This window comes from Gambusia affinis, linkage group LG17 (genome assembly GCF_019740435.1).
Source record: "Gambusia affinis linkage group LG17, SWU_Gaff_1.0, whole genome shotgun sequence".
In the NCBI taxonomy this organism is placed as follows: Eukaryota; Metazoa; Chordata; class Actinopteri; order Cyprinodontiformes; family Poeciliidae; genus Gambusia; species Gambusia affinis.
In genome coordinates, this window is record NC_057884.1 from 3,779,898 (window position 1) to 3,798,056 (window position 18,159).

General features: G+C 39.7%; 1 protein-coding gene across 1 annotated transcript; it reads right to left on the bottom strand.

Annotated features, from left to right (window-relative positions):
- Positions 1–1,817: 1,817 nt before the first annotated feature.
- On the bottom strand, positions 1,818–18,159 carry LOC122819737 (kinesin-like protein KIF2A). The gene is made up of 21 exons (XM_044096717.1): positions 17,948–18,159; positions 16,995–17,089; positions 16,083–16,202; positions 15,762–15,816; positions 14,522–14,641; positions 12,594–12,694; positions 12,132–12,227; positions 11,870–11,924; positions 11,188–11,350; positions 10,302–10,392; positions 9,755–9,818; positions 9,586–9,677; positions 9,358–9,500; positions 9,076–9,280; positions 8,072–8,182; positions 7,927–7,994; positions 6,862–6,945; positions 5,843–5,987; positions 4,732–4,833; positions 4,454–4,589; positions 1,818–3,738 (listed from the first exon to the last, which is right to left on the bottom strand). The coding sequence occupies exons 1-21, from the start codon at positions 18,006–18,008 to the stop codon at positions 3,653–3,655; spliced, it is 2,193 nt and encodes a 730-aa protein (XP_043952652.1). The 5' UTR covers positions 18,009–18,159; the 3' UTR covers positions 1,818–3,652.

Below are 18,159 nucleotides of genomic sequence, written 5' to 3' on the forward strand. Positions count from 1 at the left end.
TTGTAAGTCAAACAGTGACCATTCATTGACACATTTAATTGTTAGTTGATATAATTCTCAGGCAGATATACGATAATCTCAGCGACAGTGCAGTAATTTTAGACCTCTTGTTCTGTCAAGACATCCGCCAGTAAGATTTGTAAAAGAATAAATCAGAAAACTACATGAGCTTCTCAATGATGTGGATTAGGCACGGGCCGTTTATCGATGTCACAGTGCAGCAAAGTTTCAAATAAAAAAAGAATCCAAACATTTTCAGGACGCACCATCGGTACTGGCCGATATTAGTCTTTTTTCTTTTTTTTTTTTAGCATATCGGTATCGGCCCAATCAGTATTAGCTGAAACTATTAATATCAGCCGATATTAATAGCATTTTACCATATTGGTCCGATAAATAAAACTGGCCCGATATTGACAACCGATGTTTATTGCTATCTTGGGGAGGACGGGAACATGTTGGTCATTTGTATTTGTTTGGCCAAGTGATGCAGGATTGTTAAGAAGTAGTGATAAAGTCAGCAGTGTGCTTGTTCTTTTTTTCAAGGTGTCAAAAGGGTAGTTAAATACATTTATAATATATATAAAATTGGTAAATGTTAATTATCAGCAATATTACAGTCGGCATCGGCCCAAATTGTCAAATCAGTGCAATCGTATAAATAACTGAAACCTTTCATGCTGTGAGAAGCTCATACTGACCCATGCCTAATGTAGCTCCGTTCCACAGATCTACAGCTTCCCCTCTGTTTACCTCTACATTTCATTAAACCGGACTGATGATGAACGTTTGTTCTGCCACACATTTCAGATTTCTGGACCCAAACCAAATAATTCCCCCTTGGCTGCTGAGCCGGATCAGAGTGTTCGTTCATAATGGATGTGTTTGTGTAAAAACTGTAAAGATGTACATATAGAACCTCAGTGGCTGAGAGTTATTTATTTTAATCAAGGGTCATGATGTTCTGAAAATTTCAGGTAAAAAAATATTTGAAATATGTAGCTTTTTTTTGGCTCTCTTTAAGGCAGCCGAGCCCGGAAGGTTTCTGATTTTTTCCTGTGCATCGTTCTTGTTCTGGTTCCACCAGAGGTCAAAGTTTACCACCACACAAGCTACTGGACGAACTGGACACACCACCTGCACACACCTCTAAACCTCTTTGTATTCAAACCTGCTGTTGGCCTGTGCTGCATCTTCAGTATTTTATAGGATTTCATGAAACAGTTTTTCAACCTGGAGTGTTTTACAGAAAACCTTTGACTTATAACCACAGTCACAAGTACGCGCATGGAAACCCATAGAAAACTGTTTAACAATCTGCTGCATGTCCTCTGTCAAATTGGAACCACTTAATAACAATATTATTATTGATAATACAGCAATTATGTTGTTCAACATTTCTCCATTCCTCAATAAAATATAGATATGGGGGAAAAAAACAAACTGTGTCGCTTTTGGATGAAATTGACATTTATACAATATTTTGTGCTTCCACTCAGATTTGTTGTGTGTGAAAGAGTTAAAATGTGCTTTATTTAGCCATCAAGGAGCAGTTTGGGCTTGTGAATAAAACTTCTCCTGCTGTTCAAACCGGAAACGCTAACCAAGAGTTTGTTTGCTTTCATAAACCTGTTCAAAGATTTCTCCAGCATTTTTTAAAGCAAATATAATTATTCTTTTAGCAAGAAAATCTGTTCATGTTCATTTTGCCTTAGATGGGAACAACTTGACCAGCTAAGAGTTTATTAGCCCCCAACATTAAAAGTCATTTACGTACAGCAAAAAAAAAAAAAAAAAAAAGGACACATACTATAAACAAGAAGAAGTCTTTTTTTATTATTATTTTGGCAAAAGAAAAACTTGTTTTCAGAAATGTCCTGCAGGTAGCGTCTTTATCACAGCGCCCCCTTCAGCTTAGTTAAGGTTTGACAGTTTAGTCTCAGTCAAACCTTTTCACACACCGTGTCGTCACAAACACAGTGGGTTCATTTTCCACACCACGTCAGTGTTTTGCCCCGAGATGAGATGAAGGGAAGAGCAGGAAGGAAATCCTCCACATAGGCTATTGCACAAAATGACAAAACGCAGTTTATAAAATTGGCCAAAAACAACAGCTTGACAGAAATAGTAGTAAAGATAAGCTATGATTGACCATATAAAAAATTCTCTCAAAAGAAAAAACGTATCCACATTTAATTGTTCTTGAACGTAGCACTTGTGACGTATGCACACAAAACTATGGAGGGCCGAATTGGAATTAATTAGCCCGCTTTCCGGCATCACAGGATCGCCAAATAACCGGGATAAAGAGGGAAACCTGCCGTTTATAAATGATAAACAACATTCAATAGGCGCCACCTTGCGTTCAAAAAGTGTATCGCAGCCAGCCAGTGACACTAAAGACTAAACAAACACCAAATGGCGATTAATTTGTAATCCGCCCCCTGGAGCTAAATCAGACCTTTTAAGTCGAGCACTGATCTACAATAGTTTTACAGCAAACAGAAAATTTATTTGTGCCATATTAATTTCTACATACAGCTAGCTTACAGTTTCCTTTATATAGTCATAATAAATAAGATTATGTGATTCAATGAGGCTATTTTAAGCAGCTTTTAAGCACCCTTTTTAAATTTGTTGTTCTGATGTAATATTCTAATCTTAAATGTCTATGAAATTAGCTGTAAGCAGAAATTCATCATAATTAACTTACAGACTAGCGAGGGACTTCTGTAGATAACATTTGGTCAGAGTGGACAGAAGTCACGTTGGGCAGCACATGTGACCTTCCATTTAACATCTACATGCCCCTGCAACATCAGAATTTAGTAACACAATTAATTACCATAGCTATGCAGATGGTACACAGCTCTACTAGGTCATTATGAACTCATTTAACCACTGTGGCATAGAACAAATCAATGAATGGATGCGTCATAAATTTCTTCACCTGAACCGAAACCAAACTGAAATAATTATTTTTGGACCTAAGGAGGAAGCATCAAGAGTCAGCACACAGCTCCATCTATTACAGCTGATGTAGTGATGGATCTGAACTGCAGAGTCACATAAAGACAGTTACAAAGTCAGCCTTCTATCAGATGAAGAACATTTCCAGGATTAGAGGACTAATGTCACCACAAGAGTTACTTTGTGTCCCCAGAGTCAGAACCAACATGGAGCAGCAGGGCTTGGCTAGTAATGTCTGATTTTGCTTCTTACATGTCCTTCCACCACCGCCCTCTATAGGTGACAGAAGGCTGGTTTTGTAATTGTCTTTATGCGTCTGTGATTGTTCAGACATCTTCATTGGATATCAACACGAGAGGGCGGAGTTACTAATTAACCGTTGCTCAGCATCACCAGGTGAATAATAAACGCTTTGATGTGTTTTACTGTTTGACAACCAGACGTTAAACAGGAAGTGGCGCTAAATAAACAGGTGACACTGGAAAGCGTTTGCATCAATTCCAAATCAGCCTTCCATACAAACCTTGCTGAAACACTGAACGGTGGGGATGGAAGAGCACGTCTGCTCTTTGGTTTAACAGGACGGATGAATGAGGGGGAATAAATGCATGACCAGCAGAGGGGTCAAAATGTTTCTCAGTTTGTCAGCTCCTGTTTGTACAGCGATCTCATCATGGCTGCTTCAGAGCGCTCGAGGCCTCTTGGGGGTTATCTGTTTGCTAGCTTGTTCTTCTTCTTGGAGAGCACAGCGGAAAGACTTGACTTTATCTGAAAAAAGGAATAAAATCATGAATTTTAAGAGTTACACAGTTTAAAATGGGTAAAAAAAATCCCACAGAGAGTTAGAATGAAAACATTTATGGAAACTGTATAGAAAGTTATTTGTTGCCAACATTATCAGGTGTTGTTAATTTTTGGCTTCATTACTATCCAAAATGTAGACTTTATTTATCTTGGGCTGCTAGAAATCCAGAAATCATTTTTTCAATTTATATACAAATTCATTAATGTTTTATTTATGGCAGCTTAGTACGACCTACAGAGAAATTAATCTCAGAAAATTTCTAGAAAAAAAACAGCCAAAAAAATTGCAGAGTTTGAAAAGTCGAAAATGTGCCAAAAAAAAAAAAAACTAATCTGAAATTTTGAGATTAATCTCAGAAATCTTTTCGAAAAAAAAACGTTGAAATTTGAGTTTCAAGTCAAACAATCTTCAAGTTTCAAAAGCTGAACATTTTCAACTTTTCAAGCTGAGATATTTCAATTTTTTTTCACTCAAATCTTTCCAAGATGAATCTATTTCCTAGAAAATGTTCAACTATTTAAACTCGCTCAGAAGACAAAGCATAGAAATAGATCAAATAGATCTACCCCTACGGATTGGGCACATTATCACTGATGCAGATATTAATCTCGGCCGGAGAGTCTCTAGTTTAGCGTGGGGTAAACTGGGTTTAATAAGATCGCTAACGTTGCGATTTACCCCTCAGCTCGGTCAGAATGTCAATCTTCTGGTCCAGGATTTGCTCCAGTTGGGTTGCGTAAGACTCCACGTCGTAGTCCACCTCCTCCGTCATCTCTAGAAGAACCTTCTCGTCTTCCAGCCAGCGGATCGACTCCTGGTAACAGCAAACTGCACTGTGAAGCTCTGCTGACATCTACAGGTAAGACTCAGTAATTACATGAAAATCCTAACATTTACCCTCTATTTTTTTCCCCCACAGAAAAACACCAAAACTCTGCGCGCCTGCACTGCTGTACCTGGAACACGGCCCGGTGGTCCTCCAGCACCTGTTCCTCCATCTCCACCAGCTGAGACACGACTTCATGGAAGGTGAAGAGCTGTGGAGAAACCTCTTCCTCCTAAAGACAAACAGAAAACACGGAGACCTTTCTGTCTCGCATAAAATCATTTTGGTCATTCATTTAACTTCAGACTGTGAGAAAAGAAAGTGTGTGTCTTTCTATTCGGTGTATAAAAATATCTGGTTTCAACTGTAAATAATGTTTTTGAATTTCATTACAAAACTCTGCAGTTTGAATATCCGGCACTTTCAAGGACTTTACCCAGAAATCAAGCACTTCCCAGACCTTGAAAACACCAAATGGAAATTCAAGCATTTTTCAAATGCACCTCTGAGTGCTGACGTGTCCAAAAGTGACAAAAACAATTTTTTATATTTTATAAAGAAAAACCCTTATAAGTCGCAGAAACATCTGGAAACAGCTCGATTTTTAGCTTCGTTGCTCTAATTTCTTGCTTTTGTATTTTTGTTGTATTTTATTTCTAACGTGATAGAAGTATAAAATCACACACATGAACGAGGGAAGCAAAACACACATTTTTGTACCACAATAATCTTAACGTGCTCGAAAAGGATTAGGATTATAAATTCTACCTCACAAACTTAAACTATATTTTCAGATGGACCCTCATTATAAAATCTAATTTAAATAAATGTAATAAATTCATAAAAATCTTACAAAACTTTTTCCAGGAAAGAGGAAAGAAATGAACAAAACATAACATGAAGCACTATGAATACTTTCCAGATGCATCGAGTGTTTGATCACATAGACTTTAATCTCCATGTTATAAATGTCTCCATGTTTGTTATAATTAAAGTTATACGTGTTTGACAGAATTTTATTTGTACTGTAAAATTCTGGCCACCACAGTTTGATGGGATAATTATTATATATATATTTTTTGCAGTGTGTAATCTGAAGTGATTAAAAGTCGGAACGTGAATCTACTTGTGGTGATCTGCGCTATTTTCCTCATGCTTCAGATCCAAAGACTTTTACTCTTAACTGCTGTCTCCACTTTCTTGGTTTCTTCTTCTTCTGTGGTTTGCGACGTATTGCTTACATTCTGTTCGCAGAGCAGCTTGAGGTCGTCTCTCTGTGGGGAGCTGCCGACCCCCCACTGGGCCTCCAGGACCTCCAGCTGGGTGATGTGCCCCTCCTGGTGGCAGTCCAGAGATGCTGCAGGGTCCACCGTCAGCTGCTTCATCCTGACAACAGATCACAGCTTACAGAGGCGTCAGGAGGAAGAGGAGGGGCTTCAAGGCACAGGTTAGAAGGCGAGGTCTTGAAATAAATCCCTTTAGTAAACGATGCACAAAATAACATAATGCAAGTTTAAAACAGATTTTAAAAATATGCTTTTTCCATTCCTTTGGATTAAGAGACCCAAAAGAAGCGTCCCAGTAACTGTAACTGATCTGCAACGATTCGACTGAGATAGCTAAACAGAAAATCGCTCCGCACTTTTCAGATTTAGCTCCGCGGTCCATTTCCAGCCAGCTCTATCGCCGCCATGTTTCACTATCAGGATCTTGTTGTTACTTTAGTGTTAATGAAAGCGTCTTCTTTCACAAGAAAATGTCTCTAAATGAAAAACACAAAACATTAAAGCTTGACAAAAAGGCCAGAAGGAGCAAGAACACGTTGTCAAGGCGATTTGGTAAATCACTGACATTTCAACATTTTGGACAGCTTTGAACCACATTCAGCTAACGGTCATTAAACACATCATTTCTGAGTAGTTTTGGTCCCTTTTACTGTTTAAAATTGGAAGGAAAATATAAAATCTGATTAGAATGAGTGAAAAGCGAAACAACTAACAGTTTGTAAATGGCTTTGTTTAGGACATTTGTCTCCAAGGCAACAGCCATAGAAACTATTAGATATCACAGCGGGGCTGAATCTCTCCTCATGATCCAGTTTTATTGCCACTTTGAGTTGATTTCTTAAATAACAGCAGCAGCCTGTTCAGATGTGTGGTCATGAAGGCATCACGTCTGCCCTGCTTCCCTTGGAGAGAGATGACAGATGAACGTTTCTTTGGGAGGAAAGTTTTGCATGACGTGGGTGCAGCGATCGTACTCATAAGTGGGAGAGAGCTCCGAGCGGCCGCCTCCGCTCTGAGAGAAGGGAATGTCTGATGGACTGATGCCAAACTCCTTCACCCTGCAGACAGAAGAGGCAGAGGTGAGAGGAGGATCATGTGCAGGTCAGACATATTTAGTGTGTTCACAGCCTCAAACAGTTGCATTAGATAATAAACAGAGCAGCCATGTTGACAGCAGATGTTCAATATTTGAGGCCGTGGACAGACGAACGGACAGTGGCTGGTTGTGAATGTGTGAAATAGTTGGATAGAAACTATATTTACATGAGTAACTTTTTGAAAAAAAAAATTACTTTTTCTACGCTCTACTTTTACTTGAGTAAAATTTAATCAAACATTTTTTTAAACCAATAATTCACTAGACACACACCTGCAGTTTTTGGTAAAGCTTTCATTAGTTTTCATTTGTACATATTTTCTTTTCATTTTCATTAATACTCTGTTGGTGTGTTTTTATTTTTTCAACATTGTTGTATTTTTTGAATTTGTGTTCAGCTGATGAATGATTGGATACTTGTATTTTTTTTCTGCTTCATATAAGCCCATTGGGATTTTGCCTCTTCATTCACTGAAGGTTAAGGATATTTTTCTTAATATCCTTAATATGTATTTTTAATTGTCCAAAATAACTTAAACTACATTAAGTTTTATATTGACAAAAATTGATTTGGAAAAGTGTTTGGTTTGCCTGATTTTTTATTATTTTGCAATTACATAAATCATTTTCATTTTGGTTTTTGATGCACTGAAATTTCCACATAACTTTATATTCTGATCTGTCTATTGATGTAATTTTTCAAAATGCAAAAACTGATGTTTTGATCAGTCACTCAAATATTTTTTCATTCTTACTTGAGTCATTTTCCAGCTACGTTTCACTTTTACGTGAGTAAAAATATGAACTAGCGCTACTTTTACTCAAGTCTAATTTTTGGCTCCACCCACCTCTGCTATGAGACGTAGCTTCCTAAAAATCTTGTCATCAAACAGATCAAAACATTTGAGCTGAATGTCCTTTAATCACAAGAAACTCACTTTACCTGTTGGCATATCTCAGAGTATTTAGTGTGTTTTCACAGGAGGCCATCCCAGGAGAAATGGTTGCTATCTGGAGACAGAGAATCATGATGTTGCTGTGCTTGTTTACAGCAGCGAGCGCAGTGTCCTTTGCTCCTGATGCCTCACCATGCATGTTCTTGAATTTTCTCCGATGAAGGAGTCTCTGAGGACTTGGGTCAGCTTGCTGGCCCTGAAGGGAGTGTGAGGTTTGTTTCTGCCAAGGGCGCGGATGCATTCCTGCAGCAGGAGACCAGGAAAGGCAAATTCACTCAAAATGATTTAGCGTGTAGCTATATAGACTGAAAGAGAGTCAAGTAAGCATGACACGCTGGTGACTTTCTGCTCCAGGTTACATATTGTCTCTTTTTAAAGTCCACATTAGCTTAGATTTATTTTTACGCATTCATGTTGTTAATTAATTACATGTTATAAACATGTAACACAATTCATTGCTTTTTTTATTTTTTTTATTTCTTTGTATTAGCCCATTTCTGGTAACCCTGTAAATCTGATGCATAAGCAACAAATCCTGGCTCATTGGGGGTTAATTTATGCTTCAAAAAGCAATCTGATTGGACGGAGGAAAACACTATTATCGTGTTCAAGTTGTGCTAAAGTGGAGTTAGCCTCTCAGTGAAGCTATTCAGGCCTAATGTAGCATCTCAGTGCTAAACATGTAGCAGCAGCACAGACGTCCCCGATGCTGAAGTCAGCATCCGCATTTCTAAAGAATATTTTCAAAGTTCCATGAAAGCCAAATGGGTGCAACAGCACTCTGCACCAATCTGATGGGTGAATGATCTACTGTGTAACATATGAAGCAAATAAAATAATAATAAAAAACCATTGCTCTCAAGCTGAAGCTCTGTTCCTTGCTAAAAATATCATTTTCCATATTCTCTGGGGAGGACTGTCTCTGTCCTCCCCAGAGAAATAAACCCAATGCTAATGTAATTAAAAATGTTTCTATTTATTATAGACATTGCAGGTGATGTTGCAGCATTTCCACTAAATGTCCTCAGAGGAACCTGAATACCAGCATGTCAGCGACACAAATGAAGCCGGTCTACTCTGGCTCTTTTAGAGCTAATGGGGTTAGCCAGCGGCGTCTGGAGCCGCGGCTCACTGACCTTCAGCGCCAGCAGGCTCTTGTTGATCTCGGCTCCTTCCAGTCGGGTCTGCCGGTCGGCGCTGGACGTGTCCGCTCCTCTCTCGTTCCCCGCCAGGTCAATGAGCGAGAACTTCCCGTGCATCTTCCCCCGCCGCCGCAGGATGATCTGGAACACGGCGTGGCTCCGAGAGGAGTGAGCGTTCGCTGAGGTCTGACCCGAAGTCCTGGAAATCCAAACTCTCAGTCAGATATTTTCTAAACTGCAACATTTGGCTCAGAGTTAAACTCCTCTGGCGTTCACCTGCAGCTGTTTCCCATTTCGATGAGCTTGAGGACGTCCTCGGTGCATTTCACCTCCCTCTCCTGCAGCCCGACCACCTGCACCTGCTGCTTCCCGTCCTCCAGGACCCGCAGCTTGGCTTTGCGGTTTAGCAGGTCGAACACCTTTCAACGCATGCAAAGTTACTGTGTGATTAAGCCGCTCCTCTGTTCTGGGTTCAATCAGCCCTTTGGTTGTTGAGACGCTAACCTTTCCGCTGTAAATCTCAAAAAATGTGGCAAAAACTTGCAGATCCAACTTCTTATAAACGGGTTTCTTCAACATGAGGAAAACGTCTCTGGCTGCGGTGAGAATGAAAAATAAAAGCCAGTTAATTCGGAGAAAAGTTTAACGCAGCAGTGAAACAGGCGAAACTGACCCGACAGAGCGTAGATGCCCTTTGAGCAGTCCTGGTTCTTCCCAGAAAAGTCTCCTCCCATTGTCTGAAATCACACACAGTCCAACAGGAATGAAAAACACGAGAGGAAAAATGTTGTGAATGGGGCTGAAATGATTAATCGGATCAACCGTGATGGATCAGATAATCGTCAACTAGGTTAGTCGTTGAGTAATCGTAAAATTTATCATATAGGCTTTAAAAAAAGGCTATTTGCTGGAAGAACACACTCACTCAGAGCAGTGATTAAGTTGTGAACCAAAACTGCAAAAAAAAATTTTGATTTTGCATTTAAGATACAAAAAAATCCTGTCTGTGAATCTGTTCTCTTTTACTGTATTTCTATCACTGTAGGAAAAATGCTTAAATTAGAAATTGACAGAATGTGCCAACTTTTTCTATCTGATTCATCCTCACAATAATTAATCGATTAATCACCAGAATTATTGATCAGTCGTTGGAATAATCGATAGATTAATCAATGACTAAAATAATGCCGTTATTTCAGGTTTCGCATGAAAGCCCTCACGTGTGTTTTTCCACTTCCTGTTTGTCCGTAGGCGAAGCAGGTGGCCATCCCTCTGTCAAAAATGGTCTCTACCAGCGGCTGGGCCGTAAACCTGCAGCAGGGAAGAACAAGTTAGCAGCAAAACAAATACAAACTTGAGATGTACCGAGAACTTCTCTGTCGACCCGAATTGGAAAATATTCCAGTGATTGGCTAATCTCAGAAATCTGACGTTTTTCTGGCCAGCGAACGCACCACGCTTGTTCTAACAGCTATTATTTAAATATTGCCAAGGAATGTAAAATATCATAATTTGCTTAAAATCAAGTCAGACAAATTATAGAAAGCCTTCAAACATACTGAAACATCTGCTGTAGTCAGGAAGGTTTACTCTTTTCATGCACAGCTGCATTTTTGCAAGTCAAAAACCTTTCAAACTTAGAAATCTGAAATTGTCAAGTTGTCCCTCCAGTTTTTCCTAATATCATAATTGTGAAAATAAATATATTAATATTGTTTATTCAAGCTAATCCATAATTGTGAATTTATTACATTTTTTTCCACAAAGAATTGTCAAAAATATTGACTTTAACAGACTAACTCCCACCAGCAGGTGGCAATATTTCTAACTTCTTCTAGACTGCTGCCTACTTTGACCTATTGAAGCTCTTTCAAGAATAAAAATGTTCAAGTGTTCAATCTGTCTGCTTGTTATTTTTTCTTCATGTAGATGTTGGAATGGCTTTAGCTTGAAACAAATATCACAAAATTCATCCATGCAAGTATTCCTAAAGCAGCGTCACAAAATCATCGATATCGATCGCAAAACTCCCCCCAAAAAACAGTCACCTGCAGGAACTGTCTGATGGATACCTGGCTATGAAAAAAAAGAAAAACTCTGACGCACCTGTAAACCATTTCATTGGTGGAACTCTTGTCGAAGGCGAAGTCGAATCGGAACGTCTGGTTCTCCAGGAAGCGGGTCAGGTCCACTTTCTGCTTCGGCTCGTGGACCATCACCACGTCCTTACTGGGAATGGTGATCACATCCAGATCCTTCACTGATAACTCTGAGGAGGGAGCACATGCTTCGATGCAGCAAGCGTTTCAATTACACACATACATTTTTGCGTTAATAATAAATGTCACATTTACAACATCAATTAGAACTGAAACAATAGGTATAATGTTGTAGCAGTGGTAGGGATTATTGTTGTTTTTCTTTTTTAAATAAAAGCAATATGTGCTAATGTTTTATTTTCAATATTGTGATTCATAAGCTGCAACATTTTTGCTCGTGATTATGAGTGAATCTCACAGCAGGCCATGTGAATGCCGTTATGACTATCACCTAGGAGAATGTATTTCATTACAAACTGTCATTTATCAAGAGCTTGTATTTCCACTCACGCTCTACAGAATGCTGTATCCATGGCAACAACATCTGCTTCCTGTCGCTAGTGAAATCATGTGTGAGCTTGACTGTTGGTCTGAAGCTGAGCCCCAGCACAAGGTTTTAACTATGAACTCAGACACCATAACAATCAGTTGGTTATGAGGATAAAACGGTCTGAACACGCTCATCTTACCTTTTTTATTTAGGGGACGAGCGCGAACACACACACAGATCCTGTGCTCCTCAATCTGAAACAGAAAAGTCATCCTCTATTTAATTCCCTCTGTTTATCTCCTCCTCTTCCTCATCTATTGTTCCCTGAAATCATTTTCATTCTTGAATCTATTTTGTCCTTTAGAACTTCTCCACCGCCTCGTTTCCTCTGTTCATCCTCTGCCTCCATATCTGCAGCATCTCCTGCTTTCCCTGGCTAACCTGTGTGGCGTTTGACTCACAGCATCATTGGAGGTTAAAGGTCTGTAGTCCAGGCTGGCCCTGAAGTCTCTGATCATGCACATGATCTCATAGTTGGGTAGATTGACATCGACCTCCTGCAGTGAGACAGAAAGGAGACAAAACAACAACAGAGAAATCAGCACGTCTTACTGCCATAAGATTTTAACTTTGCAATGGTTTTTGAATGTCAGGACTGGTGGACTCTGATTTGTTTTTCACTTTAAGTAGATTTTATTTAAAACAGTCCACTTGTTTTATCAGTCCTGATTCTGTGTCTAGAAGACAACAGTTCTCTTTATGAGCAGACTGAAAACAAGGAATGGATTTGTTTAAACCAGTAAAACAAAAAGAATGCTTCCTTCACAAACAACCTTCCTCTTTGCTGCACATCTCTACAATCGACAACAGGTGAGTGAATGTGCGTGCGTGTGTGTGTGTGTGAGTGTGTGTTCTGTCCTCACCTGCGCCCTCTTCTCTCTGAGCTCTTGCTGCTGCAGACGTCTCTTCTCTCGTTGCTCCTGCAGTTTCTCCACTTCCTTCACACAGTTGGATTTCCTTCGAGCTGGAAACGACAAATCCATGAATTTCATTTTATTTAACCTTTATTATTTTATTTTATCTTCATTTAAAGGGCAGTATTATGTACATTCCAGGCACATGTGCAATTATTATAGCACATTGTAAGTCTGCTTACAAAGAGAACCTGGTTCAACCAGAGAGCCTGGTTGAACCAGGCGTTTGCTAATAGCACCGTATGTTGTTATAAAAATATAATTTATAAACAATTGGGCCTCTGTCCCTTTAAGAAGCTCCTGCTGTTTCCAGGAAGTCATCACAACATGGCTACTCTATTAACCCTTTAAAAACGTTTTTACCAGAACTGCACTGAGAAGTAGCTCCTATAATGAGCTCATCAGATGTACAGTTCAACCAGGTGTTTGCTAATTGCTGCTGGCTAGTCTGAAGGAGCAGAGTGGGGGAGGAGCTTTGTCCTTGAAGGCGGTGCTCCGTCCCCTCCACGCGTTTTGCACAGCTGAATGGTTGCCATGGGAGATTAAGGGATTCCTCAAACATACATGAAGGAATCAAAGCAAAACGCCAGCTATGATTTTGATGACAGAATCACATTATAACACAACGTGCAGCTCGAAAGAGTCCATTTCACGTAATCCAGGTAAAGTGATGGAGAACAAATTCTCATTTTCAACAATGCTGTGTAAATAAATAATGATTAAACACTAACTGAGGTATACAGACTAAAAATAAGGCAATTTTCTCAAAGAGTAACATACTCAGAGCTGTAACGAAGCCAAAACTGCACAGAAAATATACATAGTTTGAAATTAAGATTAAAAATGCCTATGTGTGTAAAAACTCTCCTATTAAGCACCTTTTGTTATCTAATTATTAATTGATTAATCAACAAATAATCACCAGGACAGCCCTATTAATAAGTCAAGCAGAAAGGGCAAAGCTTTTCACGTGTTGATGTCAGACAAATGTTTTTGCTGCAGATGCATCCTTTGCTACAAATGATCCAGAATAATCTAAAGCAGGTGATAAAATGTTTCTTATTTTAAAAAGGAATTGAATTATTGTTTAATTTAATCTTTGAATGAATTTCTAATGTTGGATAAAAAAAAAAGCTGAAGTGGTTAAATGAGAAATCTGCAAAATGTGCCAATTTAATTATCTGATTAATGGACTAATCATCAGAATAACTGGTTAATCGTCAAAATAGTTGTCAAAATAATGAAAAAATAAAATAACTGTCGTCATTTTCTATTGTCTCTTTGTGGTTTCTAGGAGTCTTTATATGTACATGTTGGTTTATGAACATTTGATTTACATATAATGCAGCCCAAGAAGAAAAAAGATGCACTCAAAATGTAACTTTTGTCTACAACTAATTTATAAAACAGGAAAAAAGGATTTCTGGAAATTTAGCATAGAAAAAAGCCCAGGACACACATCTGAGGCTCATCTCTCAATACTTCAATAGTATTGAGAGATGACGAGCAGCTTGTGTCACATTTAAATGACTCAACAACTAGACAAAAATCATACAACAGTTAAAAGAAACAAATTAAACTTCAACATTTTCCTTTAGTTGCAGGATTTAACAAGATGTGCAATTATTAAAAAGTTGCAAGAACTGCATCTTGATGAGTTTCTTTTTGCATCCACATGTTAGTCGTCCAAACAGCCCCAGCAGGAACTGAAACAAGCGCTGCAGTATGACTCCACCGGCAGTGAAAGAGGCTTTGACTAGACGAAGCCCAGCTGTCTGGGACTGGGAGCATGACATCACTGGATGGGACCGCATCAGAACACAACAAAAGAGGCGTGGACGCACCACTCGGAACCAAAACGGAGCCGAGCGCGTTACCGTTCTGCTGCTGCATCAGAGTCTCCTTCACTGAAGGCTGGGGGGTGATGGAGGGCGGGGGGGGTTCTGCAGCCTGGCTGTGCTGGCTGGGACGGGCCCGGGTCGTTCCCACGGCTGCAGCTGCAGAGCGGAGCGGAGCAGGGCGTCGGTCGTCGTCACAGGTTGGAAAAGAACCAAAAATGACAAAAAAGTTGAACTTCAAATTCTGAGATCAGCATTTTCTAGTTAGGGCTAAATCGATTATCGATTTATCAGACTAATTGTGACGAATCGATTATGAATCGCCTGACTTCAAGCTATAAAGAGAAATCCATAAAATCCACACAACTTGGACAAAAAAATTTTATTTCTAGGAGAATGTTCTAGATCAGTCATGCTTTCTCACCGTAAATTCTAACAAAACTAATCTATAATTTAAACATGTTCACCACTTTACTCCATAAATGCTATTAAGACTGTGCCACGTGGAGAGCACCTTCAGCTAACTTTAATACGATTCTACAGAGCAACAATCTGAGATATTCAAGCATTTAAATCATTTGGATCAAATAAATTTACATACAACAATCCAACCAGAGTGACTGGAATTAAAAGATTTTATACCTGATCAACAATTATTAGAAATTAGACAAATACCTCCTTTTTTCCTGATCAGAGAACATAGCACACATTAGCACGAACAGCTAATGCAACCCGTCAGCTACAGGTCGTAACTGACAGGTAAAACTGCAAAGCTGCCATGGAAACGCTTTTTTTATCGACTCCTGAGTCAACAGGATGTCACTACTACGAAGAAGACGATAGCACGCCATGTTTTTTAATGACTTATTCACATGTGATTTAAATTTTTTTTCTTATTTAATGGAAACATAAAATGCAATAACAAAATTGTGGGTTGTTTTTTTTCCCCAACAGAAGCAGATTTCTTCTTTTTTTTTTTGCAAAGATTTGCGCACATTTGTAACGTAAGCACAACTTCTACAGATTTTTTGCAAAGTTCTGAAATAAACTAACTCACATGTTCACAAAAATATTTCATCACAGACATTTACGATTTAACCCGAAGCTCGGCTATTTACAAAACCCTACATCAGGGTTTCAAATTTCGAATTTCTCCATCTTCCATAAACAGACATTTTTCTCTAACTTCACCAGAAAGTGTCCAGTAACAGCAGGGTGTCAGTATTTCTTTAACTAACAGCAGTGGGCGTATTCAAAATGGATAGCAGGTCAAACACACCTCTGTTCTCCCGTGGAGCATTTTCAGGTTTAGGTATCGCTGTGATCCGTCGGGTCTAAAAATGGAACAAAAGTCAAACGTTCGATAAGAAAAGAAGCACACATGCTGAACAAAACACACCCATGGAGTCGTACGCTTCTGTCATTCTGTCATCAAGTTTAAACTTTGAGAAAATGAATCTTTTCTTAGTTTAAAAAAAACATAAATCTAGGTCACAAATCGTGTTAAATAGTTGCAGGATTTTTTTGGAAATTCCACACATTGACCTAAAACCTGGACATTTCTACTTGATAAGAGTCTGTTGTTAAGTGAAGAGCAGACCTTGGGGACTTTGCTGGCTTTAGTGATGCTCGACGGAGGAAGAGGAGCCTCGGGACTCTGAGGTATTTCTTCATCAGGAACGACATCCGGATTCAAAGCGAAGATGCTCTCCAGGTCGATCTGAGGAAGACAAGACGACCACAAGCTGTTTATCTGTGTGAGAGCTGAAATAAAACCAGAATGGTACAATTACAACCAGTTTGGTGTTGGGAATGGAAGCAGCTCCAACCCAGAACATTTACGATCCACTGTGGCACATAATATTTGATACTGTCAAGTTTAGAAGGTGCATTTTCACCCATGATGTGTTTGTTTTCATTATTTCCAAAAGCTGCTCTTTCTGTTTCAGTAATAATTTCAATAACGCTGTTTAACATAAAAAAAATACAAGAAACCCTTATTTCATTTACACAGATCAATAAGCCATTGAGTCATTAAGGATAATAAATATTCATCACATCGGAAGAATCCGAGCTAACTGTGTTAAAACACAATGTTTTTGAAATAGAGACAAACAAATCTCTAAAAGATTTTCTCACTAAGTTTTGTGGCGTTTAGCAAATAGAAATAATTTTGGGAATTCTGACTGACCTAAAACAAGAAAAGTTTATTCTGATTTAACTTCAGACAGGAAGAGACAAAAGTGCTTGTGTGAAAATATCTGGTCTCAACTTCAAATGTTTTCCAATTTTAGGCTTTTAACCAAATGTTATATTACACTCTATTACAAAACTGTGCAGTTTGCATATAAAGCACTTTCAAGGATTTTTTTTTTTATATGGAAATCACATTCCAAACCTTGAAAACAGCAAACTGAAATTAACGCATTTTCAGGGATTTTAAGCGCCCTGACGGCAGTGTGTTTCAGATCATGATAAATAAAAACACAACTCAGAGCAGCAGCAGGTGTACCTCCTTCCCTTTGGTGTCCCCGTTCTCGATCCACTCCACCGTCACGCTCTCATTGTCTTCGTGTAAAGACGTGACCATGGCCTGGTGTATTCGCCCTGCGGTCAGGATGCAGACACAGGTAAATCCTGATGCATGACTGCAGATGCTGCTGGATCTTTAAAGTCAAATCCAAACTAAACGAGCCCCCCAAGTCCCATGTTCAGTTTTTTTTTTTTTTACAAGCTTTTCTTTTTGTTGTTTTTGATTAACAAAAATAAGCTAAATCAAAGTATTTCAGGATGTAATGTTATTATAAAAACCATCATGAAGCCAATGGGTGTGGCTGATGTGACTTTTCCCTGTCAGTCAATTAATTTGCTGCTCAAGCTAATCAGCTGCTTTAAGCTAAAATCATCATAAGGGAGACAGTAGTGAGGCCAAACCCAGCAGGGATCAGCTGTTTCTGCTTTTTTTTTTTCTTCTTCTTTTAATAAGGTATAATGAAGTGAGAGGGGAGAGGCCCATGCAGCCATCCTTCAGCCCAGCATTCAAAGGCCACAGCGGGATGCTGCAGTGCAGAGAGGTGGATGAATACACCCCGTCACACAACGGAGGCTTTAATGCCTTGACGCAGAAGCAGCTGGGCAGGTGTTCATCCCATTCACAGCCGGACAGCCACGCAGGTGGACGGACCCGCCCGCCCGGCCGGCCGTCGGTCTGCTGCCCCGCAGGCCTACCGGCTTCAGACTGCATGACTAACATGCGACAGTCCGGGGCGGAGGAGCGGAACAGCCGTGTGTTTACAGGCTTTTCCGCCTCACACCGCGCAGCTTTATAGCGCTACAACCCGGAGAAAGTGTTCATGTGACCAGCTCGCGTTAGCTAGCAAAGGAGCCGTCGGTGCTGCTCGCTCCTCTCCTCCGGACCAGCCGGATGGAGCGGCGTGTGCGCGCGCTGCTGGGCCGGCCACGTACCGTCGCTTCGCTTTATTTCCACGTAAATGCCCACAAATATCTTCCCGAAAATCCCAGCCATTTCTCCCCCGTGTCGTCTTCGCCTTGTCGCCCAGTCCACTTTGTGAAATGCTGCGGAGACTGGGAGGTCACTGGCGGCCAGTCAAAGGAGAGGCAGCGGAGAGGAGAGGAGAGGAGCTGGTGCGCATGCGCGCATCTCTCGCCAAACCTCT

Coding starts and splice junctions, on each gene's coding strand:
- LOC122819737 (XM_044096717.1), bottom strand. CDS start 18,008: ATGGCTGGGATTTTCGGGAAGATATTTGTGGGCATTTACGTGGAAATA. Junction 14,642..15,761: donor TGCTCCACGGGAGAACAGAG/GTGTGTTTGACC, acceptor TCCGCTCTGCAG/CTGCAGCCGTGGGAACGACC. Junction 8,183..9,075: donor AGAGCCTGCTGGCGCTGAAG/GTCAGTGAGCCG, acceptor CTCCTGCTGCAG/GAATGCATCCGCGCCCTTGG.